General features: G+C 36.5%; 2 protein-coding genes across 6 annotated transcripts in view; one reads left to right on the top strand and one right to left on the bottom strand.

The window, feature by feature from the left end:
* The window catches only part of LOC135222621 (uncharacterized), a 90,886-nt gene that overhangs the window by 43,266 nt on the left and 19,667 nt on the right, over window positions 1-27,953 (top strand). The gene's annotated exons all lie outside the window — the stretch shown is intronic.
* On the bottom strand, window positions 939-27,577 carry LOC135222620 (uncharacterized). 5 transcript variants are annotated; one of them, XM_064260728.1, is made up of 13 exons: window positions 27,344-27,577; window positions 22,040-22,213; window positions 21,555-21,866; window positions 21,142-21,374; window positions 20,281-20,479; window positions 17,074-17,184; window positions 16,390-16,602; window positions 14,836-14,962; window positions 12,249-12,329; window positions 11,080-11,298; window positions 10,539-10,630; window positions 4,790-5,037; window positions 939-4,412 (listed from the first exon to the last, which is right to left on the bottom strand). In XM_064260728.1, the coding sequence occupies exons 1-13, from the start codon at window positions 27,428-27,430 to the stop codon at window positions 4,406-4,408; spliced, it is 2,103 nt and encodes a 700-aa protein (XP_064116798.1). In that variant the 5' UTR covers window positions 27,431-27,577; the 3' UTR covers window positions 939-4,405. The 5 variants fall into 5 exon arrangements, with proteins under 5 accessions (XP_064116798.1, XP_064116799.1, XP_064116800.1 ...); XM_064260729.1 differs by having other exon boundaries at window positions 4,831-5,037; XM_064260730.1 differs by having other exon boundaries at window positions 4,790-5,013.

The raw sequence follows: 27,953 nt of genomic DNA, 5'->3' as shown, positions 1-27,953 counted from the left end.
TGTGTTAAATTCCTTTGCATTAGAAAACAAAGGCACAACCAGGGCGTAGAGGCAGTTGCTTGCAGAGATGGATAAAGAAGAAAAGCTTGTCAAAAGAAGGCTGAAAGTACCATGAAGTATGAGAGTATTTGTGCAATTTATTAAGAGGGGTCGCCTTATCAATAATGTTTTTACATAACAGTAAGAATTATATTTAAATTTCATATTTTTTCTTGGTTTGCAGCTTATCAATAGATTATGGGCTAAATGACACCCCAAGCTTTAAGTATCCGGTGCAGTGAGAAGGAACTGAAATAGCAAGATAGAAAATTCTCGACTATAGTTTCTTAATCACAATTCATATAAGGGGTTGGGACCGTGAGGTTATAGGATAAGGCCCTAGCAATGTGTTGAAAGTCAATGCTATGGGACACCAGCAAGAAATCTGGAGCTAATGTTGTGGGGGCCTCAACAGGGCCGTCGAAAGCAAAGACCACGGGACTGAAGCTAGTCATCATAAGAAAAGGGCAATGGACCCCAGCAGGGTATTTAAAAAATAAGGGTGGGGTGTCATAAGTAGGACATCTAAAGTAAAGGGCATCGGATGGACCCCATGAGTGTATCTGAAGCTATAACCCTAGCAATATACCTTAACATAAATTTAAAGTTAAAGGGCCACGGCACGAATGTCTGAAGTTCTAGGCATGGAATCCAGTAAGCATCTGAAGCAATGGACACAGTGACACAACGGAAGTAAGGCGAATAAGAATTTGGGTGATGTCTAAAGCCAGCCTGTTTAGGAGCCTCAGCGAGGCATCTGACTTCACCAATCAGCCCTTCGTTTGCTTATGGCAGCAATTACTCTGGCCTTCGGGAAATATGATAAAACAAGGTGGGGCTCATAAATTCGTTTGGAAACCATCTGGAACCTGACTAAAAAGGGTGAATAAAGAACGAGAAATAATTAGTATTTATTGGCTAATTTGTTACAGTTGAAAGTAGTTATGTACAGTGAAGTAACTTGATTTTCTACATAATGCTCACTGCGATGTAAGTGGCAAGGTTGGAGGAATTTCTGTCAGTGCACACAAACAAACTCTCCTAAATAATTCTTGGGTCGTTCAGCAGTATTCACAAACAAATCAAAGCAGTTGTACTGTCACTGCCATAATTATTAGAGGTGACTATTCCTATAAAGTATCCTTGTCTTATTTGTTTTACCATTAAATTCGGTCAACAGGTGTTTCACAGAGCATGCTAACTTCCAATGTCAGTGTAACAGTATCACGAATAGTATGGCGAATCCTATAGAAACTGGATGAGATCCAGATTTGTGAATGACAACCTCTCCTAAAAAGATCTCATGATAAAATGGCAGTCTTGATTGTAAGGTACCCTTTCATATAAACTCGATATCTGCAGTGATCAGTTTTATTTTTCTGTTCACGTGAACAATGCTGAACGAGGCTTCCCCTGACTGTTTATGCTCATAAATCATGTGCTAGTGCAGAACATATAGAATTGTTTGTCCGTTTGTTTGCTGTTTCTGGGCTTAGTGCAGGACTTATTCAAAACTAAATGGGAGAAGATTCTAAGATAACTCCTACATGATGTCAGTCATTTACAAAGACAGTGAAAACGATATTTGTCAGAGGCCAGGAAATTATGTTTCTTCTCGACTGTCTTCCTAAGCAAAGAACTGCCATAAAATTATCAGTCAGAAAGTGGTGTCCAGGTTCCCCTCATAATAACACTCGGAAAGAATGTTTCATAAATATGCATATAATATGATTAATTTAAATGTATTCGTGAATAAAATGATATTATTCATTCTGAACCAGAAATGTCATTCTCCAATCTCAAGATGTCTAAATATGACAGTTACCATTCTAAACGCGTGTTGTCCAAGGGCCTATTCAAGGAACAGTGGCTTGCTTTATGCAGTCAGTTATTTGCAGATAGTTAAAAAAATGCAGAAAGACATTTTGTAAGGCAGTCAGAGACTATTTGATTCTTCAGTAGAAAAGTGGTTTTTAGCATGGTTACTGGGACTTCCAAGTTTCTTAAGTAATTAGATAATCAGGTAAGATCAGCACATACTTATTAGCAGGCTCATTCTCATTTAGTCTGTAATTTCTACACGATACAAAACCATTTATTGCCTCTTTGATTTCAATTGAGAGAGAGAGAGAGAGAGAGAGAGAGAGAGAGAGAGAGAGAGAGAGAGAGAGAGAGAGAGAGAGTGCAGGAACAAGATACATGATTAACTTAATATAAAAATAATCAAAGGTGTGTGAAAAGGAATCAGTCAGTGACATATACTGAACAACATGATAAAACGTCTTATTATAAAAATACCAAGATTTTGTTTTTCACTCTTACAAGAAGATATTCACTGAAAGAGGTATTCTGAGCGAAATTTCTTCTCTGCGTTTTTATTGTATTTACTCAAATGATATTGCAAACACACAGCAAATGTCTGTGTCATGGCAGAAAATAATTTTCCAGAAGACTAGAAGGAATTATATCAGTGTGACATCTTGATTTAAAAGGCCAGACGAGTTTGACACTGGCACCAAGTCTGAGTGGCACTATCTAGCGTTTAAGCACAAAGGACTGACTGGTGCCAGAAGGTCCTGTCACTCACCCATCATAAAACTTGACAGAAGTGACAGGTGGGAGCTCTCTACAACGTTTTACCATGATATAGTACTTGTCACTGATAAAGCGGGATGAAATTTATGAGATAAGGGAACACAAAGCAAGGGGTAGATATGAAAGAGGTAGCTATTTTCATAGGACCTGGGGTCAGAGGTGAAGAATAAATTGACTCGGGGAGGGCGATATCGAATAGAACGGGAAAGGTAAATCGTCAAGATAGTTCAGCTTTAAGTCATCATGAGACTAAATGTCACCAGTCTCCGCTCTAACCCCAACTTCAGCAAGACGAAAAAAAGAACGAAGAAGCAGATGCCTAAATGATTTATCAGCTTGTGCCGTTTCCAACTACATTTTCGTGGAAAAGTTAGAAATTCGCCTTCTGCAGGTTGGACGTCTTCACGTCGTATTTATTATGAAGCAAAACTGGTTATCGTTAGTGTAACATTTAGGCTTTTGGTTTGTGAAACATGAGTATCTAATTATTGTACCTGTTTGCAAGCAAGGTCATTTAATTCTTGGTGTGAATATACAATACATTCAAGAGGAGCATAATGGGTTACTACGGGGAAAAATACACCTTTCTGCGCTCTCGTAAGTTACGAGAGCCTTCGTAATGATCGAAGGAAGTACATAACCTTCAGTCCATAATATTTTTATCTAAAGTTGTTACTATTGACAGAGAATTTGTTCGTACAGAGGAGTGCCCCATTTTGATTTCTTCTTCCTTTTGTAGATTAATCAATTTACAGTTGTTAAGGATTCATACCACTTTAATGATTCTATGCACTGAATTCCCAGTTACTCCAGTAATCAGTCAATTCAAGGGTGCTGATCATGATAGACTAGAATGCCACAGTGCGCATGTGCTAAGTTAATCTAACCACAGCAGGAGGCAAATTCAAATTCAACTAAGTGAAGACCTTATTTCTATTGCTGTACCTTACAGAACTACGGCACAGTAAGGATAACCTAGAATATTCTTTCTAGTGATGAAAAACCTGTTTGTAACTTATGTACAGAGATGCCATCAGCTATATTACAAGTTCCTCTAGTGGTAAAGAACCATTACACACATTAACATTGCTCCACCGATGAATTCTTGAAATTTTACAAGCGTGGATATCTGAGGCTATTTTAAAGGTACAGATATTTCAGTATTCCAGATGTATGGAAACTTTGAGACTTTGGACAGCTTTGCTTACATCGAAAGTTAGGGTATTTTGTACACACGGTTGATGACGAAATGCTGTATAAAGTGAAGTCTACGATTACGTGCTTGTTATGCAAGATACCTATTCATGTATATATATTTATAAATATTTATATGGATTTGAAAACTAAAAGACATTTTCAACTATACCAAACAAGTAGAGGGGGTTCCATGTTGTTTTTAAACGAAATCAGTTAGATGTTGTCCACAGAACAGAAATGACTCTACACCTTCTTCTCAAGAAACACTTTTGCTCTTCCTTCAATTACAAAAAATTTTTGTCTGTTCGTGTCAGACAGAGACTTTCCTTCACTTTGTAACATGAGGTCAAAACTTCCTGTTCGGATATCTACGAAACAGTTTTCTCCTTGCACCATTTTTTAAAATTTTATTTTCCGCTATTCCAAATGCACACTTTCGTGTAAATATTCTGAAAACTTCTCCTTCACACAGAAAAAATGATTTTCAAGTGGAGTGGTCTCCAGCGACGGTATTTCATTGCCTTCTGTGTAGTATGAGCTGCTTATTGTGGATTCTTGAGGGGCTTCAGTACTCCTAACTCCTGCATGGAAGAAAAAAGGGGAAAATGAAATTTTTTCTTAACATAGTAAAGGAGAGTAGTCACAGAGGGAGGGGTTCAGGCGATGGGGGTGGGATGCTGCTGGTTGCGACGATGGGTGGCCTCCTTCGCAGATCACATGAGACTTTCTCTCTTACCATTTGAATCGAAAAAAGTGCAATGAAAAGGCTTCTTTAACTGGTAGCAATCAAAAAAATCTGTTTCCTTGTTTATTTCCCTGGGTAACATTTAGGTGCCTGAATTCTGCATCTCTGGCCTTTATTCTTCCTTTAAGAAACTACTCTGTAAGACAAAGCGAACACCCCTTTTGTTTGTTTGTTTGTTTTGAATTAGGACCTTTCCCGAACAAAGAACCTTACTTGGGCAGGTGTTCCTTGATGGAGTCAATCGCCCTGCGTACCGTGGACTTCTCCTTGTTTTCCCTCTCCTTCTCCTTCTGCGCCTTCCTCTGCTTGCGTCGGGCGTCCGTGTGGGGGTTCTCTGCCATGACGTCGATCTCCTCCTCCTTGTCGGACTCGACCCTGCGCTCGGGCATCTTGCCGTGCTTCCCGATGAGCCAGTAGGTCTCCATTGATCCTTTACCCTGCGACGATACTCTCTGGCTCAGCTGTGAGGAGGAGAGAGTACAGTGGCCGTGTCCCACGATCGAGGATAGATCGGTCCACTGGAAGTCGATTTTAGGGTCATTCGGGCAAATCACAAGGCTATGGAGAAGATTCTATTGCATTTCATTTAAAACTAAACAATTCTTTCTTTGAAGCTACTCAGAACTTGATCATTTACTTTTAAGATACTAACTCTGTATTCCATTTTTAAATATATATATATTCTTCAATGGCCCTAAATCCATCTGGTTGCCTGATCAATCCGAGATTTAAACAGGTACACGACAAAGTACTTTCTCGGTTTTATGCGGTGCAGTCATGAAGCTACTGTGAAGGTATCGTCTGATGGGAGCAATCAAGATATTCAGTTGCAGTGACTGTTGTTATATATAAGTAAAATAAATAAATTACAGTTTGAATGGTGGTGGTGCGTGCGAGAACAGGCTCCTGATGGTATACTACCACAGCATAGAAGAGGCAGAAATGTAACAGATCAAGAGATCCAATACACAGAATTTCTTGTGCGAAGATGCTCCATAAGCCTCCAAAAGGCCAATACCTTTTTTGGTATCAAATATCAAATTATTGTGGCACATTTCTCTCTCAAGCGTTTATTATTCTTACTCCCTTACAACTAAGCTACAACATACCTGTTACTCAGATGAGCTACTGAGTCGATTTTGTCGAACCTGAGCTTGGTCAAGCTTAATCACTGTTGTATGGATAAGGTCAGCTAAATCCCAACCTTCCAATATTCACAAATATATTAAATGTTTGGCAATTTGGTGTTTGTGAAACTCTATGGTTGGTCGTATATAACGAGTTGTAAATTAGTTGAATACAAAATAATGTACATAATAAATTTTTAAAAATCTCCATAACAAGGAAATCCAACTTGCTGTCCTAGTCATGCATCTTTTGTCATAACTGAAACACTTACAAAGATTGAAAACAAAAGAACAGTTATAAATATTTAAAAACATTTTCAGCTCGTTTTGTCTTTGACTATACTTAAGACAGGAAGAATGTGGACTGTGATTACTATGGACTCATGCAACGACAATCCTCAGTTCCAAGTAATATTCTAAGTTTTTCCAGGACTGACACTACACCTTCCTGCTGCATCAAATTAAATAATCACTCACAGTGGTTAGCTTCGAGGTATTTCTGACATTAACAGGTCAACCATACTGCTGCCACTTTACCTACTTTGCGGCTAATACATCGGACGAATATAAATAAATGCTTCAATATACCGTCAGGTACACATTGTATGCTAGTTCTTGCCTCTTATGCAGATTGTTATTTTGCTCATCTGACACTGTTGTATTTTACTTATCTTTTCTTTACATTGCATTTTGTAAATAATTGCTGATTCATACATTCAACTTAATTTTTGTCCTGCTCCAATAAATCTTTTTGTGCCTTTGAATTCGCGTCGTCCTCTTTTTTAAGAAATAATATATAGATAATGTGGTACGTTAAGTAGGATTTCAAAGCAGCCAGCAGTGTAGCGTTGGCGGAAGTAGAGGGTATGACTATTTGAGAAAATGGAGAAAGAGATAAAAGTTTTTAAATAAATGGAGAATGGAAAAAATAGAACATGAGCAGATGGAGGAAGAAAGAACGGTACTGTATATTGATACGAGATAGAAGTCCTTGATATTTTACACTTGCTTGAAGTATTTTTAGTCTCCTGCATTTCAATCTCACTGGTCAAGTTCTGGCAAGATTATTATGTCCCAACATTTGCAGTAAAAGTAGCAGACGATACTTATTGACATCAGAATCTGGATAGTGCGGTAAATTGCCTACTTCATGACATAACAATTAATTGCAAATTGCAAATGTTTCTTGCAATAGGAATGATCCATATTTTGGATAAGTCATATTCCTAAAGTAAGATTTCTTCATGAAGGAATAAGTTAGAGTTCAAAACCCTATTCATTGTGACAGAACGAGTTCATTTTCATCTGTACATCTCTGGTAGCCCAAGAATATTGCTGCCCATATGGTGAAAAGGGTAAACTTTCTATGGGCTGCCATCACTCATCAAGTTGCCCAAATGAATAAGGATTTTTTAGACAAGAGTTCAGTGACCCCAAAATGCCATTCCTCGTAGATAAACAAGAGCATACAAAGGACAAAAAGAATGTGACTTCTCAGCTTTGGACAAAATGAGATCTGATGCTGCTGCAGGAGATGCTCAAGAAAAGACTAGTAAGTGCTGTGGTTGAGACAACCTCCCTTCTAAAGACTTTATATTGAAGAACAAAACCTACATTACAGCAAAAAAGGTCATACACAGGAGGTGTGCTATAAATGAAAAAAATAAAAATTGCGATGCTGGATCAACTTACAATGAGCTAAAACATGCTTTCAACAACATTGAACTCAGTGGCAAAATAAAAACAAATTTAATTAAACAGAAAAGACTTCAATTAAAAGGATGCCATTGAAGCTCTGGGTAATTTCATTTTGTATAAATAACTTTTATGGAAATCCACAATTCGGGAACTGAAAGTGTCATAGACCCTTTCAAATTAAAGGAATTGGTTTTCTCTGAACATTGATTATCAAGAATTATGAGAAATTCTTCATAGAATCTAAATGCCTTTTTTTCATTGACGCTGAGGAAGCAGCACTGTTCCAACTGAGAAAATACAATCTATGGTTTGCAAAGATGAGGTTAAGGTATATGGTGAGTACCCTAGCCATTGTAAAATTGATGAGGAGACCTTTTCTGGATGTCTACAATGTCACCAAGTCATTTGTTTCTCACAGTGTCAATGAAAGGCTTTTGTCAAAGGGAAAAGAAGGAGCCGACTCTGCAGATGTTTTGGAAATACCGAGACAAATCCCTCTTTATCCAGTGATGGGTAGCCAGTAAAGATCTGAAAGAAATTATGATGAAAACATGTTTTGATGGAACTTAGCTACTGGGAGAGGTGTTATGGTATCAATGCATCTTCTGAAATAGTTGTTATGATATTGCTTAACTGGTGCAATTGGAAAATTTCATTCTACGCTGTTCTCTACAGACTTTCCAGAATGACGGCACTGTCTTTTCCTATGGCACCACATAAGAGAACTCTCGAAGTAGCTAGCTTTTGTTGCTATACAGAACTACATCCAGAGTTGCTTATTCAATAGTACTGCTGCCACTTCACCTGTTTTTGAGTGCCGATGGGTTCAAGCTGTTCAGATGCATACAACAAGACAACAACGTCAGTTGTTTGTCGATGCCAGTCTTTGACTTCAACTTGGTATCATGTAGATGGTCACTCTGTACTACTGGTATTTTATTATGGTTTACCTTCCTTCCTTTTGGTAAATAACCACTAGTTCGTCTGCCAAACTTGAATTTTTGTACTTCTGTTTTCTAAGTGATTGTTGTAATGAACAATAACATCATTACAAAATCCTGGATGAGTTCATGATCCGCCTCCATAATTACGACACAAAGTAGATGCCACTGTAGATGCAGAGGAAGCATCAAATTGTTTTGGCATGAAATATCACCAATGGATGACTCGTGATGCTGAAGAATGCTTTTAATTGACCACGATAGAAGAATAATGTCCAGTCGAGGACAGAACTTATAAATGGACCCTTGTTAACATCATGTCTTTATTTTATAGAAGTTGATGTGGCTTTTCTCACTGTATATCATTGTTCTTCATTAGGTGTTCATGTTGGTTCCGTCTACTTGTTTTCGTAATTGTTAGAATAAGCTTGCCGTGTGTCAGCACGGGCTCTTGTTCGCGGAGCAGCCAGTAGCTATTTCTGCTAGAGTTCACATCCGTATATGGAATCTATTACTTTCGTAATTGTTGAATACCCTCCGCTTCATTCATCTTTAAAAATTACTGTCTGTTAACTTGATCAAGAATGGTATCTTTTATGCTTTCCATTAAAAGTACATAACATTTGAAGTTATTGCAGTTTCTGGTGTTCAGCTTATTTTCTAAGAAAATAACTTGTGCAATAGTACTGAATTTGATATCTATCCAAATGAGATGAAAACATTAAAAACTGGATATCATCTGCTTTCTTAAACTCTTTTTTCGGAATTCCTGTTATATAATATTTGACGCTGCTATGTTAGACATTGGTAACTAATTCAAGAAAAACGTTGCATTTCTGCCTCTCTGGATGCTTGGAGATCATTAAGGGGATCTATAGCTATTACTGAAATACTGTGCTGCTGCTTCATATATTACATAGTCATGCTTAAGCTAGGATCAATATCTTCTACTCTTTAAGTGCTTTTTATTATTCATCATATATTTTTTGCTTAAGAGAGAAAGAGGATAGATGCATAAAGTTGAGAGAGACCGTAAACGTTAGTATGAGATTCAGAGTGATAATGACATGTAGGAGAGAGAGAGAGAGAGAGAGAGAGAGAGAGAGAGAGAGAGAGAGAGAGAGAGAGAATATGATTGTTTATACAAGAAAGTCGTGTATAAGAAGGAGAGAGAGTGTAAACATAATCAAGCTGAGTAATGAACAGATGTATGGGATAAATAGATAGATCGATCTATAGGAAGTTAGACAGATAACGGACAGATCGATAGATAAGTAGATAGAATATTAGTCAAGTAGGAGATCGATCAATAATCAGAAACATACAAGTGCTGATGAATTTTTAAACAAATGTAAAAAGAGAGAGAGAGAGAGAGAGAGAGAGAGAGAGAGAGAGAGAGAGAGAGAGAGAGAGATTGTGTTCAGATAAAAATGAATTGTCAGTTAAATGACCTCACTTGATTGTCGTCAGATGAAACACAACCCTAAGTGCTGTTCATTTGTCTGTTATCAGTTAATGAAATTCATACTTGCAGAAGCCTTGAAAAGTATTTCTCAAGAGAAGATTTTATGAAGAATTTATTTCATTATAATGAGGGGAAAACAACATCGTTACCAGATGTACTTAAGTTAAAAGGCTACAGAAATAAATATTTTGGACTGGATAAACTATGGTAATGAGTTTATGTCAACATTAGGTTCACATGAACAATTGGTTGGATGGCCTATTTCTGAAAAAGAACGTTAATCATTTTTCATACGAAACAAGAAAATTTGTTAGTAAGATGAAGGAAACTGGAGGAAAACAATTTCTTAAATATTTCTGCTGGCAAACTGTCGCTTAGATATTCAGCGCCTCCATTTTATATCTCACCAACATATAATCTCTTAATGATTATTATGCTCAATAACTGCGAAAAAAGGGAAATCATGAGCAGAGCTAATGCTTAGAATTCAGTTCCCACAACGTCATGACCGATCACTAACCATCAAATCTTCATCACAGGATTTGTAGTCATTCTTGTAAATCTCACCCAATTTTCATATAATGCAGAAAACAGTTGCTTTGCGTTCTAATATCTCCAAAGCCGTCTTTGGTAGTCACTCCTGCTTAGTCTGCTAATGTTTTCCCTTTTCTCTATCAATGAAAAGTCTTGTGAAAATCAGTGCAAATAACGAACAAGGAACCTTAGTTCACCTTGATTTCCATCTCTCCCCTCAGCTTCATGATGAAACCACCGACTTTATCCAGCGCTTCCTTTGTGGATGCCGTGATATGTATCTTGAATGCTGTTTTGAAAATAAATCACACAGGCAAGTCACACAGCGGTCGTTTGTTAGAGAGCTACTTCAAAAGTAATCACACTCTAGCTACTTCAGTTTAGGGTCATTTCACTACTCGTACTCAGCAGAGCATCTGCTTGGAACGAGTATCAAATGTGCTGTATGTCAGGGTTCCAGAAAATGACATGATTAGATATTCACAGTGCACTGGGAGCTTTTGAAACTAAATTCAGAAAGAAAATCAAAACCATGTGCTGAGCTACAGGAATGAAAATGAAAGAACGCATGAAAGAATCAGTTTCAAATGTTGCTCTTATTCTGGACATCTCAGTTAGATTATTCTGAATTCCTCTCCCTGCAATTTAAACACCGTCATTGGGCAGACTCAGCAAAATGTTAAGTGCACTGTTCCTTATTGAGAATAAAACACAAATGATATGTATGTTAATACTCACGAAGGCCCGTGGACTCCATCTTGGAAGCAATGTTGACTGACTCGCCAAAAAGTGTGTAGCGCGGCATCTTAGAGCCCACTACCCCAGCCACCACAGGACCAGTGTGGATGCCAATGCGAATCTGGAGTCTTTCTCCGGGCATATGTGGCACCACAAAGTTCTCCGTGGCATGGAGTAAGTCAAGGGCCATTGATGCAATCTCGGCCGCGTGCTCTTTTCCTGATGGATAGGTAAAGTGAAAAAGAGAAAAGTGATGAAATAGATAACATCTATTAGGTACAGACCAGGAGACTGAGGCCTTTAGCATGATGAGGAATTTTGAGGGTGTGTTCTAAACTAACAGGGAAATGAAGGCGAGAGGAATACGCATGCTTACAGGAATATAGAACAGAAACCTGCAGAAAGGTACAGACTAAAGGATATAAAAGTCACATTCTTATTTCCACAAATAATGACAAAATTTTCTAAAAGCACACACAAGATTACTTTTGTAAAGAACTAATGATCTTTCAAAGCAATAAAATTAAAATTTCAACAAAAATTTGTATTGGTATAATGAAACTACCATGAGACTGCACATACAGAAAGTAGATGGAAACACAACGTGTTCATGAGGAAGAGAAGGGCTCGGAGGTGTGATTTTCCTTGAGTTGTTATGCTACATGAGGCTAACAATGCTAATGCTGTCCTAAAAGTAGGCTAAAGCAAATGGCAAAGTTCAGCTAAGAAGACAGTGATGCTGCTGACGACAATGCGTTGTCTTGACCATCACCAACACGTAAATTGTTTCTCTACACAAAAGCCAAAAAGTCATTGAAATGATTGAGCGAGCGATCAAGATGCCAAGCGCATTGTCATCGCAATGTAGAAAGATAAGGAAAAGGATAATGTTAAAACCAGCGGGACAAGTACTGACAGACTACTACTTCTGAGTCCTTGACCTGCTTGAAATTTTGGCTCAGCTTTCCTGTTCAAGGAACTGGAAGTCCCCATGAAGTCAACTGACAGAATTCTCTGGTTTCTGACACAGTCAGGTACAATGATCCCATAGCTACACAAAATCTTTCAAAACCTTAAAGTAATTGAGAAGTTGTAGTAAAATCTGCTTTAACCAAAATTCAACGAAGTTAGGACTCTGACACAATGGCCACTAAATTGTTAAATTTTACCTAAACCCGTATGACTCATTATTTTGTAGACAGGGGGCGTGTAAACTAGGCGGTCCAGGTTCGTAGATCTCTTGATTTGGTCTAAACAGAGAGAAAGAAACACTCAAGATAGAGATCTTTCTGGAGCCATTCCACCCATAATTGAAACAGTTCATGATTATTAGAACTTTCTTATTTAGCCTAGTAGCTATGATCTTACATCTAGTAGCAGGAAATAGCACATACAAGATAACGCCAAAAAATGTTGTTGATAAAGTTAAAACAGTTACTAACTATATCATTAACACTTACAATGATTAGCTCCTAAACTGAGTCTTCCCTGCGCTTTTAAATGAAATGTGTTAAATGAATTCATACTCTGCTCTCAGCATAGGTTAAGACTAATATTACTTCACAACACTGCAAAGTTTAGGTAAAACCGTCGCTCAATCATTCCAAATTTTTATTGTAAACGGGACTGTCAAAGCTAAAGCAGATGATGATGATGATGATGATGATGATGATGATGTTGATGTTGATTGTATGACCAGGTACGTAGTTGATGGAAGATGTTTTCAGTGGAAAAAAACTGTTAGTATGAGTATCTGGCTATTTTGCCACCTTTTTACAACGAGAGTAAAGCAAGAATCACTGGACTATTCATAAAGAGTGGTATTTTCAGCCTATAGAACTTCAAACCCCTTATGGTTCATTCTATCAGTTTGTAAATGAAAGTTGCCAGAGTACTGTCTTCTTAAATACCACTCTCTATGCTGAAATCATTTCCCCTGTATGCAATTCATCAGTATTATAAAAGAATTCAAGGGGCGATGACGATTAAAAGTTCTGTAATCATGCATTAAAGACTGATGTCTCAAAATCTTAATTCTTAACCTTACTAAAACAGGTTAATGCTCTGCACTTGATATCACAGAATTGCTTGTTAGTGACAGCTATCACGATCTATGAATTCTCTAATGTAATTATCGGAGTTTCAGAGGAGTCATACTCATGATATTTAATTTTCAAATACATTTTGCCTAGTTTTCTCATGAAAATATTGCAGTGTTATACATGGGCAAAATCCTTTAAAAACTTGTAGTCTCCACAACAAAGAGGAGGCATGTCTACATAATATTTCTGCATGAAAATGTGTAATAAAGAATAATAGTGTGAAATGCATAATGTCAAACACGAGGAAGATAACGTCTCGCACTGTAAGGTAGCAGAAATGAAAGAATTTTAGTGAATTTCTTAGGAAAAATAAATAAATAAAAACACATAAATTGTTTATCAATGTTCTGATAGGACAACTCAACTTTGTGTCTACTCATCCTTAGCATTAAATAGGTATTCAGTTTCTTAATATAATTAATATATATTGATTAATGGTTAGATAATCAGCTGATGTGCCATGTCATCGTACTTCATCTGTGTGTCTGTGTATAAGAATGATCCATTCCCTTTCCAAATAATTACTTTACCACAGGCCTTAGCAAACCTCTCGGAATGGAGTTTATTTGACCCTGTTATGTAATAGTGCTCCAAGTCGTAAACATCCTCAGGAATTGTCAGAACCTTCTGCTACAATGTTTGTTGCTCCCAAAATCCAGATCATATTGAGATGTGGTTAGGGCCTTATTTGACAGTGGAATGTGATGTTACTGTAGTAGATACGTATCCACGCGTTTTCGTGTAGCAGGGTGATATCACTTGTAGTAAGGGAATGCTGTACTACATGATTGAGATGTAGTAGTACTACAGGTCACAATCAAGGTTTGATACGGTACAATCCCTCTACCTGATACACATACTGCAGCTATAATACATTAGTTATGGTAAGCTTATGCAGATGTTGTGTAGGCTACATTCATGTTCCTGAAAGACAGGATCCAAAAGATATCGTGTGATATTCCTCTAAGTTGTACTACAACACAAGTTCCCTACTGTTAGATTTAACTGAAATTAGATTTTACATAAGTTAAATAATTTGGTGAAATGCTGTAGTTATGAATGAAGATAAATGAAAAATACTCCGAGTAGCATGAGTTTTAAAATGGAGAAACAACTCCACAGTTATGTAACAGTACAAATATATTTTTAAAAAATTTGTAATTTTATTTTTTAAAATATATTAGTACAGCCACATTAACTCTGGATTTGTTTCTCCAGTGAAGTTAATGTTTGAACAAAGCAGAATATTGGCCATGTTTTTTGCTGATATGCCAACATGTTCGTCTGGGTTGAGTGAATTATCAGACCGTAAAACAAATGTATCCTGCACGAGAGCTTCAAATATGGGAATGTTTTGGGGTTTGGGTGTATTTTTTTAATGTATTTATACAAGTAAATTGATTCTAAGTTAATCGTTTTTTAAAAAGAAGTGTAGATCATTCTGACCAATATGTGACAATTTCTAGAGTTCAGTCTTTTTTTTTTAAGTAAAGAGCGTGATTTATTTGCAACGTTTCTCCGAATAGTAGGATGCTTAGGTTTATTCATAATAATTTTACGTCCTATTCTACTGAGATCTTTTAGTGGAGACAAAATTAAAATATTGATTCGGTTATTTGAACGTTTTAAACAACTCTTGACATCTTATTCTTACCTTCTCCTCTCTGAGGTAAACCAGAGGCTACCATATATGCATCTCCAATGGTCTCAATCTTGTATACTTCATACAGTTCAATACGCGAATCAAACATCTTGTACAAAGCATTCAGTAGGGAAATCACCTGTGAGTGTGCAAATAACAGAAACATTAGCTTCAGAGATTCCCGACAACGATGATCATTGTCGTTTTGAAGTTACCGAACCTATTTAAAGTTTCAGAAATGAAAAGGAGTAAGTGGCAATTTCCCTGTCCGAATATCTCCCTTGTTTCATGAAAATAATATCATAAGTTGTGACTGTGACCCAAAAATTATAGAAATAAGGGATTCCATTTTTTTACTGAACTATTTCTATAAACACAAAAACATGTTAGGGCACTCAATGCAGGTCAGCAATTTTTTTGACTCAAGTCTTTTTATATCGCATTTGGATAAGTGATGATGCGTGAGAGATCAGAATATTCACACATTCTGCTGGGTACATTTGTCATTGCCAGAGAGATTACTTATTAAACTCTTCAAAAAATTAATTGACTTTTGGTTTAAAGACCTGTCTGCGAATATAAGTCCATAATCTGTAGTATAACAAAAATTATACAGGAAAAATATGAAAATAAATTATCTGGGGAAACTGGAATCTTTTTCATTCATGTTAGTTTAATTTTGGATTATATTTATATCTTCAGGCAAGCTTTTGCGTGATACTGTAAAAGATTCAAACAATCTGTTGCCCCGTTCAAATATCATTTCTTTCACTTAATTAGATTGTAACAGGCCTCATTTGAGAGCCAAATATTTTCGTCCTTAGAGATGAAAAAATCTCGCAATTCGGCATTTAGCAGATCGTTCTTCCTTTTAGATGCAACTTAACACCAGAGTATTCAGTACAGTTCAGTTCAGCATTCATTAGGTATCCTTCTCTCTCAAGCTCAGAAACTTTGCCTTGTGTCTGAGGAAACAGTAAAGAATTTACTTGGCAGCCTCCCTGCTACTGTGAAAGGCAACTGTGTGATGCAAGCATAACAGATGTATAGCCTGGGCTACAATTTTCTCTTCTTTGGTTCCATAAGGAAAACTTGAATAATTAATGTCTTTATTCCAAAAGAATGTGTTATAACGTGGATTTCATGCAAAGTATGGTCAAACCAATGATTAAGATTATCATAACTAATTACTAATGCCTAACTTACTTACTTGTTATGCTATGACATGGTTCTGGGGTAGTTGTTACCGCTTATCTCATCGCTGGCAAAATGCATCATGGTAAAAACATTTTATTTTCTCCTTATAGGAAGGTGTTGATAGAGAAGCGAAAATTATATATTTCCTTTCTTTAATGGGATCTTTCTGTCACACAGTCTGGTACCATTAACTTCATCCCCTCACTCTCAGTTAATCAAGGTTTTACCCAATACCTGAAGACCAAAGTGTTCCCCACCACAATCTACTCCCCGGGAGCATGTTTAACAGTACCGCATATCCCCCACCCCAGACATCCATTAACCAGTCTCTCTGAAGCAGTCTGCTGCCTCTTCAGTAATACACATTACCTGCATGGGTGTGCTCTCAGAAGCCAGCTCGGTGAACCCTACTATATCCGAGAAGTAGATCGTCACTGATTCGTAGGTCTCCGCCGACACTTGTTTTCTCTGTTTCAGTTGTTGGGCGACAGTCGGCGGCAGCATCTGGTAGAGGAGTTTATCTGACCGTTTCTTCTCATATCTTAACTCGTAGGTCTTGTACTGTAGCGTCTCTGTGAAAGCCTGTTCAGTTATGGAAAAGAATAAAATTCATAACCAGTACGATGATGTCATTTACAACGTATCTTGCTTGCGGTAAAAGGACTTTTTGTTTAAACCAGGGAATTGGGCATATTCTATTCGGTGTAAAAACTTTTAGCCTTTTCGGGCCACTGCTCTCTTTGTACATGGAGAAATGATCTAGGCACGGAAGGAATTTTCTTTCATACATTTGCGTTACTTCAAGAAAAAAAATCTGTTTCTCGGATAAATGAGTACTAAAACTCGAAGTTCGCAAAGACTCTTACATTTAATGTTGAAAGGTTTTCATGAGTTGAAGAATTTTGGATCTGTTCGTACAGTCACCATCTAACAAAAATGTTTAGGTATGATTTTTCTATCATAATGGCAACGTTTATTATAAAGGAATGGCGTATCATTTTATTCTGTCATTTATAAGAATATAAAAAGGATTCAATTTTGGATTTCTCTTACTTGCAAAGTTCTTGTGACCATCCTGACGAGGACGATAATTACAGGTGAAATGAGAAGAACGACCGCTAAAATGGCTATCCCAACGACCACGTGGCTGTTCGATGAGGTCACCTGGAAATGAAGCACAAATTAGCGGAGATTCACCAGTTGGAGGCTTCATGATCCAGAATCAGTGTTACTCAGTAGAATTCTATTTCATCTTAACTGATGCGATAGTTAATTCACTGAACGACAGATGGATTTAATCAAGTCCACTAGTTCAAAGCGAACGCGCCCCGCCATATAATAGACTAATTAGCTATCCATTGATTTACTGTTTCTTTATGATTCGTTCAAAGAATAAATTAGGAGCTAGCTGATTTCTCATTACAGGCAAGATTTGCTATTACTGCGTTATTAAAGGAAACGACAAAATTATTAACGTTGTTGGGAATGGGTTTTAACAAGTGTATTTGTATATAAATGAGTATATTATATATATATATATATATATAATATATATATATATAGATATATATATATATACGATATACTATATATATATATATATATATATATATATATATATATATATATATATATAGGTTACAGGAAATGGGGTATTTAAAACTAAAAGACCCTTGTTATTTTTTATCAAATTTGCATATATATATATATATATATATATATATATATATATATATATATATATATATATATATTACATTTTTTTTCCTTGACTCAGTGATGTCATAGTGTATCCATTTCCCGACTCCGCCTAGTTGTGTTTGTTGTTAAAAGATTTAAAAGCATGTGGGAAATGAGTGAAGGCGATCTCCCTTTATGTATGTCTGTCAATTTCAGGTAAATTTTATTAGAGCTAAAGTAGACTCGTCATTTTCATTTATTTCCTCTCTGTATTCATGTTCGTAGTCACAATCATAGCGAAGTATTAAGGAAAGTGGGAAGTTAAAAGCCCATTGTAGCATTTGTGAGTGATCACTAGATTACATAAAATTATATTATATATATATGTATATATATATATATATATATATATTATATATATATATATGTGTGTGTGTGTGTGTGTGTGTGTGTGTGTGTGTGTGTGTGTGTGTGTAGATAGAAGCCTTCTCTCTTAAGGGTTTGTACAGGTGTTCACCGAATTTAGGACAAGGGGCTAGTCCTTTTCTCTTGACAAACCTAGCTGTAACCTCACACACACACACACGTAACACACATACACAGACATATGTGTATATATATGTATATGTGTACACACACATATATACACACACACACATATATATATATATATATATATATATATATATATATATATATATAAACATGCGTACATGCCGAGTTTAAAGTTTGTGGAATAAAAGAGAGTGAATAGAATCTGACGGAAATGTTTTTAGAAAGGACCCAGAGCAATGGAAATGCAAGCGTTTACTGAATAATTCATACGGTAAAACGGCATGTTTGAAAAAAGAATAAATGGAAAAAAGAGTTGATGGATATCATGGCTGTAGACACTAATTGTTATTTGGTTAAAGGGAAAGTTATAATTATTAGATTCATTTTCAGTCGGAAAGGAAGCGGTGAAAATGCAGTTGTCTGTGTCATTAAGCCAAGTGAGTTAGATTTAAAGAAGTGTGAAAAGCCATGACTAAATACGCACAGGTTTGAGGGTGGGTAAATGATTAGGGAAATTCCATGACTTGGTCATAGTGACAGCTGAAAGTGTTTGAGGGGATAAGAGAGTAGAAACAGAAAACAAATCTACTAAGGGATGATGTAAGTCAATAAGAGTTTCAGTGAAAGGTAAAAGATCCGTTGAGGCTCAATTGTGTGACTAAAGAGAATATTATGTTACGATACGCAGTAGTCAACAAATCCGAGGGAAAAAGAAAGCAGTATCAAAAGCAGTTGGGAAATGGGAAGGCGACCCAGACTTTGAGTGAGAAAAAAAGGTTATTTTTTAGGGAAGCAACTGAAAATAGAAATGTTAAGGAAGAAATGAATCTCTGAATGAATTATGTAAACGAGAGTGAATATTCTGAAGATTCGTTGCTTGTAACACGTAACAAGCAAAAGCAAGGCAGTGGTGAATGATATAAGCGTCGAAAGGGTTCATGTAAATTTGAGAATGGCTGTGGAAGTGAGTGTTGAGGTTGAAAAGGGGCCAGTTGAGATGTTGAGCAATGGAGAGACACCATCGGCTGATGGGATTTCAAGTCTGATGCTGTGGTGCAGCGGTGATGGTTTGATAAATGCTGATGTGAGTTTGTAAATTATTACTGGATAGAGAACATTTCAAAGGAAAGGGTGAAATGAATCATTGTTTCATTGTACAAAGGGTAGGTTGGTAGAGGCGACAAATAACATTATAGGTGTATAACATAGCTTAGCATAACATAAAAAGTGTATGGTTATTTTTATTTTGAAAGTGATACGGATGACGGAACGATTACCAGGGGACGAAATGTGTACATAACAGTAGTGATAAGAACATATGGGTTCAGGCAAGGGAAAGGTGTGGATCAAGTGTTCGTCATTAAACAAGTTTGAATGCACACCAAAGACAGGTGGAAGAGGATTAAATTGCGTTGCCTGTCGAGTGTGTCTATGTATATTGAGAAACATGGACAGCACATATGGAAAAAGTATTTCACTTATGGCAAACGATAAATGATGTCACTAGATACCTTTTATCGCTGTCTAGAACAGAATAAAAGATGAAATTGTTTTCCTCTGGCATGTCGAGAACAACAATCATAAATGTGCCAAGTGTCTCCGAAAATGCAAGTATCAAGCTGTGGATAAAATGCATTAACAATTGCCAGTTGTTGCGTTTGGTTTTTTGAGGCTTCTGGTCAAATATTAACAACGTATCGTATGGACCTCAAAGAATTATTTGGTGATGTTTTCTTCTTGAAAGAATAAATAGGTTATACAGCTCTGTAAAAGAAAGTTAGTGAATATTATCAGATAATGTCTGATATAATTAAGATATGCATATTTTTTTATCCTAATTGCCCCCAGACCAATCCAGTCAAATGTTTTCCTTACTGGCGGCAAATCATATAAGTAAAACCATGTGTTGCCCTTTATCACTCTAACCCCATATTTGTTTTACTTCTTCGTTATGCACATAAGCCGTCAGTGGAGATATTAACCGGTGCCTAATTCAAGCAGAATATGCCATCTGATGATAATTACCTCTGACAATATAGTCTGCTCAATCCTGAACCTGATTTCATACTGGATCTTCTGAAGCGCATCCAGGTAGCCCAGCATGGCGTAGAAGTACTCTGTAGCTTTATCAAAATCTGGCTCAATCTTTACCCTGTTGATAATCTCCTGGCGTCTCCGAGTAATGTTGGAGTACCATGAGTAAGTCTGCTGGAGCTGAAGGTACCTAGAAAAGAATTTTCATAATTAGTGCAGCCTATCTTCAAGGCACAATTACCACAGAACGCATTTCTTCGTGTTGTCTGTATGTCATTCTAGAAGCAGGTGGCCTTGCTCAGTGCTACCCCATAAAGTAGGACAAAAATCTTGAATTGCAGTTGAACTGAACTGTTAACATCATTCATGTTGGAGAATCTTTCAAGTATTTTCTTTTTATTCATTTTCAACAAATAAAAGTTACATATCAACAAGGTCTTTAGGATGAAACAAGGAAGGAAAAAATTGAGAATGTCCGTGATTTGAGACCATAGCTGGAAACAAAAAAGCGTTTGAACTGCATTGCATGCCATTCGTAGTCGGTATTTAATTTTACAATATCCAAAGTGTGAAGTGTGTTGGTAAAAGAAAGACAAATATTCCTCCATTTCAAGTAGCTTGTAGTGTTGTAGGGGTTTCTTTTACCCATTCCTAACAGTACATCGGCAGAATAGCGCTATAAATGCAAACCATGTTATAGCTGGTATATTGAGGTGTCTATTTCCAGCAGACTATCACAAGTGGCATGTTAAAAGGTCTTAGCCGGTCAAAATTCCGTTCAACAATCAGGCAAGCAATTCAACTCACAAAAACTCCGTTTCTCAGACCATAGTCTCATTCAAGTCTACTTACCTGTCTTTGATCCAGTAGGCAAAGCTCTTGCTAGCATTCAGGAAATCTTGCCCCAGTGCGTCGTTAGTGACAAAGTTCAGGTAGGAGGTGTGGTCCAGATCTCCCCTCCCGAAATATTCTTCTCCGAAAACCATCGAGATGCCTAAATGTTCGATGGCCCGGATGAGGTTTTTGTACGCCAAAAGGGGCCGCCACACACCGGAACTGTCTTTTTCTTTGATCTCTCTCGTTAACTAATGTTGGAGATATCAAAGGTTAACACAGTGGTACAGAACTAACATTCAAGATCTATTTGGTATGGAAAAATTCAGTCAATTTTATTATTAAATATTTAGTTTCTTTCGGCATGAAAAAAAAGACGATGTTTTCTTTCAGTCTTTGAGAAAACATTGCTGGGACTGCATGCCACCTACCTGGTCTAAGAAGATGTAGTTCGCCCTGTTGTAGAACTGGATTCCGGCATCGATGGAGGGCGTGTCGAATTTCGTGATTTTGTCGCGGAAGTCGTCGAGTCGAATACGGAAGAGGATCTTGTTCTTGAAGAGGGGATCCTCGATGCGGAACTTGGGCCACTTCAGATTATCAATGAGGGAGTTGGTGTAGGCGAAGTGTTCCGAAAGGTTCCGCCGGAAGACCGACCCGTTAGTGAAGAGGTAGAAGGCGATCTCCGCCCTCTCCGACTGCAGAGCCTCCGTCACGTTGCCTAAACCCGTACTGATTTGGACCTGCCGGACGCCTAATCGTTTAGATGGGATGCCATTTTTTTGGTTTCCTTACTGAAATTCACGGATATTTTCACTTTCAATCATTATATTATATAGCATTAGTGACTCTACCTCCTCTAATAACAATCGCGTTCTCTCTCTCTCTCTCTCTCTCTCTCTCTCTCTCTCATTACCTGATCAATGGTCTCTTGCATTTCGTACTGGTACTGAAGGACATTGACCATGTTGAGACCATTTTGTATGATAAGAGCCATGATGGGCACGAAGGGCAGCAACAGCATCTGTGCCAAGTGGATCTGTTTGCCCCTGCCTGTTGTGGGGTCCAGCCCACAGCATCCTGTCTTGACCTGAGGAGAGACATTGGACGATGTGTTATCCAATAAATGGAGAAGAGGTGGAAGTCATGGATTAAACCGCTGGGTCCTGGAAGCATTCGTTCATATTCTTTGCCTCAATGTGGTGCCCTTATAGACTTTGAACTGTGCTATACTGTAGAGACGAAACGAGAAAAAGCACATTGCTTTTTTTCCTTCGTTTAATTATTATTAGAATATGTTATATATTAATGAAGAATTATTCATGACCTGAGCATGCATTTCGAAATATTATTCTAATATTTATGCGTCTCTAATATTGGAAAGCGTCGCGTAAACAAACCGACGACAGAAAGAGCCAATAAAGTCATAATTTTCTATTCTAAGTCTTTGGAACGATATTTAGGGCGAATCATTAATAATAATTAACATAAGAAAAAATATTTGACTTTTTAGGAGTCACATTGATCTTAAAAGGACAAACACAATAATAATACCTGCCGAATCAACCACAACCACTGGCCTAGCGCTTCCTTGACCAAGATTCTTTTCTTTATTATTATCATTCTTGAAAGCTATACTTTTCCTTGGGCTCAGGATTCGATAGTTTTTACCATAGAAAATTTTCCTTATATAATTGAAATTAAACTGGACTTAGAACAGGCATTTGAATTATATGGCATGGTTGTTGTTGCCTAGGATACCAAACTTCATTTTCTCGCTATCGTCGATCCATAAGACATCGTTCAATGATAACGTAAAATGAACCAGGACTTGTTACAATTAAGAAATACTGCCATTTTGACTTTGAATTGGATAATATGAGAGCCTTTCCAAGATTCACGTAGGTCGTCCCGAAATACTCCCGTTGACTTTGACGTTTTGGAATTTCGTTGAGAAATCACGTTGGATGGAATGTATAGACTTTAAACAACCCTAACGCTGATCTTCATGTCTGAAAAATTGATGGCATAAAACGTTATCCTGCAGGCTTCCTACTAGAAAGAATCCTTACTGACACCAAAAATACAGCAGGTGTCCTCATACATTATAGAAATGTGTTTGCAAGGCGCAATCAGTAACCTATAGGCAAAGTTTGCCACTATTCATTGGTAATAATGAGCGAGATATTTCTTACTTCGTATTGTGTGGAATATATGAGAATAACGTTTGCTCTGATATCAAAATTTAAGTTTGCATTGCACTTATTTGTCAAAATGATATGCTAAAATTATACCATGTGTTAACATGTTAACTGTTAATCAGAAATATAATGACTGGATAAAATTCAGTATTTTTACCTTATGTACGTGTGAAATGTTATTCCATTTGTTTAGAAGAATTCCTGTGCTCGTTTCAGCAAGTATAAGCTGTACAACATACTTTTACGAACTACTACTCGGTAATTTGTATACCCATTTCATCTTCGTTTATTTCCAACCCTTCATGCCACGCACTCGCCTGCATGGCCTTAGTCATGACTCTCTTTGCTGCAGATTAGGGAATTTCTTTATCCAATGGAGTAGACCTTATCGTGAGTTAAGCTTATTTTACCTATCGTTCCACCACGCCACCATCATCCAGAAATGGCGACTATTGCCCAAGATGAAAACTTTGAATCGATTTAGCATGAATGAAAGAGAAAGCCCCATGAGTTACTTTGGTCTGTGCGAGTCACCTGCCCAACGTGTCAGCACCTAAAAAGAAGCAGTGGCCTAGATTTGGCAGCGTCGATTTTGCGTGCTTTCTTGTGGAAGGTACTGGCATACTTTCGAGGCAAGATTATTGTAAAAGCCAAGTATGGAATTACACAAATGATGAGCAAATGCGAAGCACCTTAGTCATTCAATACCATTTTTCTTTTTTCCTTTTTTTTTCCAGGATAAAGAAGACGAATTCATGTTTCAGGGTCTGTGCGCGAAGTTCATTCAACTTAGTTGTCACTGAATTTAGTATGAACTCCATTTTCTCTCTAAGGTAGATTAATTTAAACAGCTGCCAAGTTATCGCAGTATCTCTTACTGGCGGGTAAATGGACAGTTTGACTAAGTCGAACAATTAGCTAGGAATCTGTTCGATTATAATAGGAAGAGAAAGCCAAGCTGAGGCAATACGGCAAGTGAAAATGGGGAAATAACTGAACAGGTATCAAGCTGAGACAATAAAAGATATTTAGCACATCTTTACCTTTGTCAGGGGAATGTATATTATATATATACGTATACCTCTATCTATCTATCTATCGATATATATATATATATATATATATATATATATATATATATATATATATATATATCGATAGATAGATAGAGTTATACGTATACATAAAACAATAATACTATATATATATAAAAATATATATATATATTATATATATATAGATATATATATATATATATATATATAGATATATCTATATATATATATATATATATATATATATATATATATATATACACGTATATATACGCATACCAGCCTAGCTGCATAAGTTCTCTTCATGCAAATTGTATACAATTCCAAACATTTAGAAGAAAATGTAAGACTAAGGTTCATTTCACAACTGTTAATATTCAGAAATATATTTGTAGTGAGTCATTTAGAAGAGTATGGAGTTAGCAAAAAATTATTCCTCGTTACGCTGTTAGGTGGCGTTTTATCCAGCTCCGGAGGGAGTTGGCAGTGAATCAGTGACTGTTTTTCAAGTTACATATAACCTCTCAGTTCTTAAAAAGCGCTCCTTTTAATTTTTTCGCCTTTTTATCTATTTCAACTTGGGCTGGATGAGGCCATTCATTTTCCGTTTCCAAAAGCCAGTACATAACAACTTTACAGGTTGCACCGGTGATAAAACACACACACACACGGGTATGTTTTTTGCAGAGAAGGGATTCTAGCTGTTTCATCTGCTTGCAGTCCTCCTTTTCCTCATTTACTTTTTATTTATAAGATTAGAGTATGCCTCATTTAGTCTTTACGGTACACATTGCAGTTTAAACAGAACTGAATATTTCCTTAACAACTCAGCTGAGGGTTTCCTGCTCAGGGTTTGTTGGGATCTACAAGATTATGTCTTCACTGATAATTGCCCTCTGGAAGACAGCTAGAATTGTCCTTTGGGAATGAAACTATCTGATTATCAATTTGTATATATATATATATATATATATATATATATATATATATATATTATATATATATATATATATGTGATAATAATATAATATATATATATATATATTATATATATATATGGTATTCTATCATATATGTAATATATCTTATTAATAATATCATGTGTGTGTGTGTGTGTGTGTATGTATATGTGTATATATATATATATATATATATATATATATATATATATATATATATATATAATATAATATAAAGAGCATTCTGAACTATATATTATATATATATATATATATATATATAATATATATATATATTAGTATTTATATTTATATATATATATATATATATATATATATATATATATATATATATATATATATATATATATATATATATATATATATATATATAGTTCAGCACGCTCTTTTTTATTTTTTTTATTTTTTTGCCGTAGAGGGAATGGATGCCTCCAGAATTTTTGGGGGGATGAGGATAGCCCCACGCCCTTCTTCTCCACTGTTGCTACTCACCAACGTGGTGTAACTACCATGTATAAGATCAGTTTCTTATGTCAACCTACTCCTAAAACCAGTCCGTCTGAGTAGAGAATGGAACCTCCTCTCCTAATTGGTTTGGGAACGATCAGTTCCCCGGATTTTGATTTCATTAAACTATTTCTTGGACACACTAGTATAGTATATCCTGAGCTTTAATAGAGGTGAGTCTGTCTAATTCCCAGGTGTGTTTTAATGGTCCCATGACGGATTTTGTGATGGAAGTGTTCAGATGTAATGAACATTTGAAAAGGTGTATAATGGACCTCGTATGACTTACAATATCATTTGGGGGAATTTTGACTTACAATTTCTGTTTAGTCCCCGCCATGTGTTTGAGATCTCATTTTTTTATTTTGGTTCCCCTTTATTTGGATATATTTTCATTTTGATTATGGAAGTCAGAGCACATGATTCACTTAAAATTTGAGTGGTCTGTTAGATTTTCGAATACAGTCTACTTTTGTAGCTCGGAATTTGACTCAGTGGGCTTAACAAATTGTGAGTTATTTCTTAGGACGTAACACACACACACACACACACACACACACACACACACACATATATATATATATATATATATATATATATATATATATATATATATATATATATATATATGTGTGTGTGTGTGTGTGTGTGTGTGTGTGTATAATATATATATATATATATATATATATATATATATCTATATATATAATATATATATATATTATTATATAATATTTATATAATGTATATATATGTATACGATTAAACGTATATATACAGATATATGTACATATATATAATGTATATAAAATGTGTAGCGTATATCTTTATCACATGCATTATATACAGTTGATGTTTCATATGATTTCTTAAAATCTCAGATTTTAAAATTTAATTTAGTAAGTATCATGTTATTGCTACTAAAGGAATTTTTCACGCGGATAAACCATCACCTTGGTAAGAACCTGTCTCTTTCTCTGCATCTCGCATCGCCGAAATATTAATAGAACTTATGACATCCGTATGGGAGACATTTTCATTTCGAATGATTAGCTTCGTTTCATTTTTAGAATATCTTTAGCATCATTTGGTAAATGTAGTTTATCGAGAGAAGTAAATGATTCGTCGTTAGGATCAGGAATAATTGTAGCTTGTACGAGGGCTGCTTCGAATGATAACTGATGGCATTTTGTTTATATTAAGAGTGTGAATCTTCTCGAAACAACACTCATGGTGGCCACTTGTTAGAGATGCATCAGGACCCAGTTAGTGGGTCCTGATATGAATAAACTCCATCAAAATAGCATTAATTTTTCTTCTATGTTCTTTCCGGGGAACAACCTTACAATAATCTTTGATAAACGATAATGGTCTCCTAACCTCATTAAGCTTCCGGTCGAAATAACACGTTGGCGACACGCATAACCGGAAGTGGATCAAGTGCACCTAATTAGTAAAACGAAAAGGCAGTTCTCACCTCCACCAATTTGTTCTCATCCTCGGAATCGAGAGAGAGAACCGAGGATCGCCTCTCCGAATCGCCCTTCTGAGTACCTCCGCCCATCTTCCTTAGAGCTTCCTGAGCGTCGTGGCCTATTTTGGGACACCGTTCCTTCGTCAGGCCGCCAGCATCCCCAGCATCCTTCCAAGGGCGGGAAGAGTCGGGCAGGGAGACCGTAGTAAGAGGTAAGGCACAACGGAGGGAAGCCGATCCAAAGCCTCTGGAAGGGGAAGCGGCAATAAGCTCCTGGCACGGACCCGCGCACCCCTGACGTCACTCCCTCCGGTGGCCAATCACGATTCGGCTTTTGACCCGGTTGATCTGGATGCCAGCCGCTCTCGGGACGGAGGTGTGATTGATATTGGTAATTATAAGGCTTTCGGCTCCATCATAACCCATTTTCTTGGATTTCAGCTCTAGTGAAACCTTTTCAAAATATGCTTACAATCAGCCTCTGTCGAAGTTGTTACTTCACCTCATCTAGATTTGAGATGAACATTTTCCAGCATACTTATTTAAAACTATTTTTGTAAATTGCCACTTCCTTTAGCCTTTCCTTGAGTTCAGTAAAGAGAAAAACACATAT

Source organism: Macrobrachium nipponense, chromosome 8 (genome assembly GCF_015104395.2).
Source record: "Macrobrachium nipponense isolate FS-2020 chromosome 8, ASM1510439v2, whole genome shotgun sequence".
Taxonomy (NCBI): Eukaryota; Metazoa; Arthropoda; class Malacostraca; order Decapoda; family Palaemonidae; genus Macrobrachium; species Macrobrachium nipponense.
This window is presented reverse-complemented; position numbering and strand designations above follow the sequence as displayed.

Bases quoted from the DNA above. Each gene is read 5' to 3' on its own strand.
- LOC135222620 (XM_064260728.1), bottom strand. From the start codon at position 27,430: ATGGGCGGAGGTACTCAGAAGGGCGATTCGGAGAGGCGATCCTCGGTT. The intron at 21,375-21,554 runs GTAGGTGGCATG...CTCCAACATTAG, and splicing joins ACTACATCTTCTTAGACCAG to TTAACGAGAGAGATCAAAGA. The intron at 14,963-16,389 runs GTAATGTGTATT...GCACACTCACAG, and splicing joins CTGAGAGCACACCCATGCAG to GTGATTTCCCTACTGAATGC.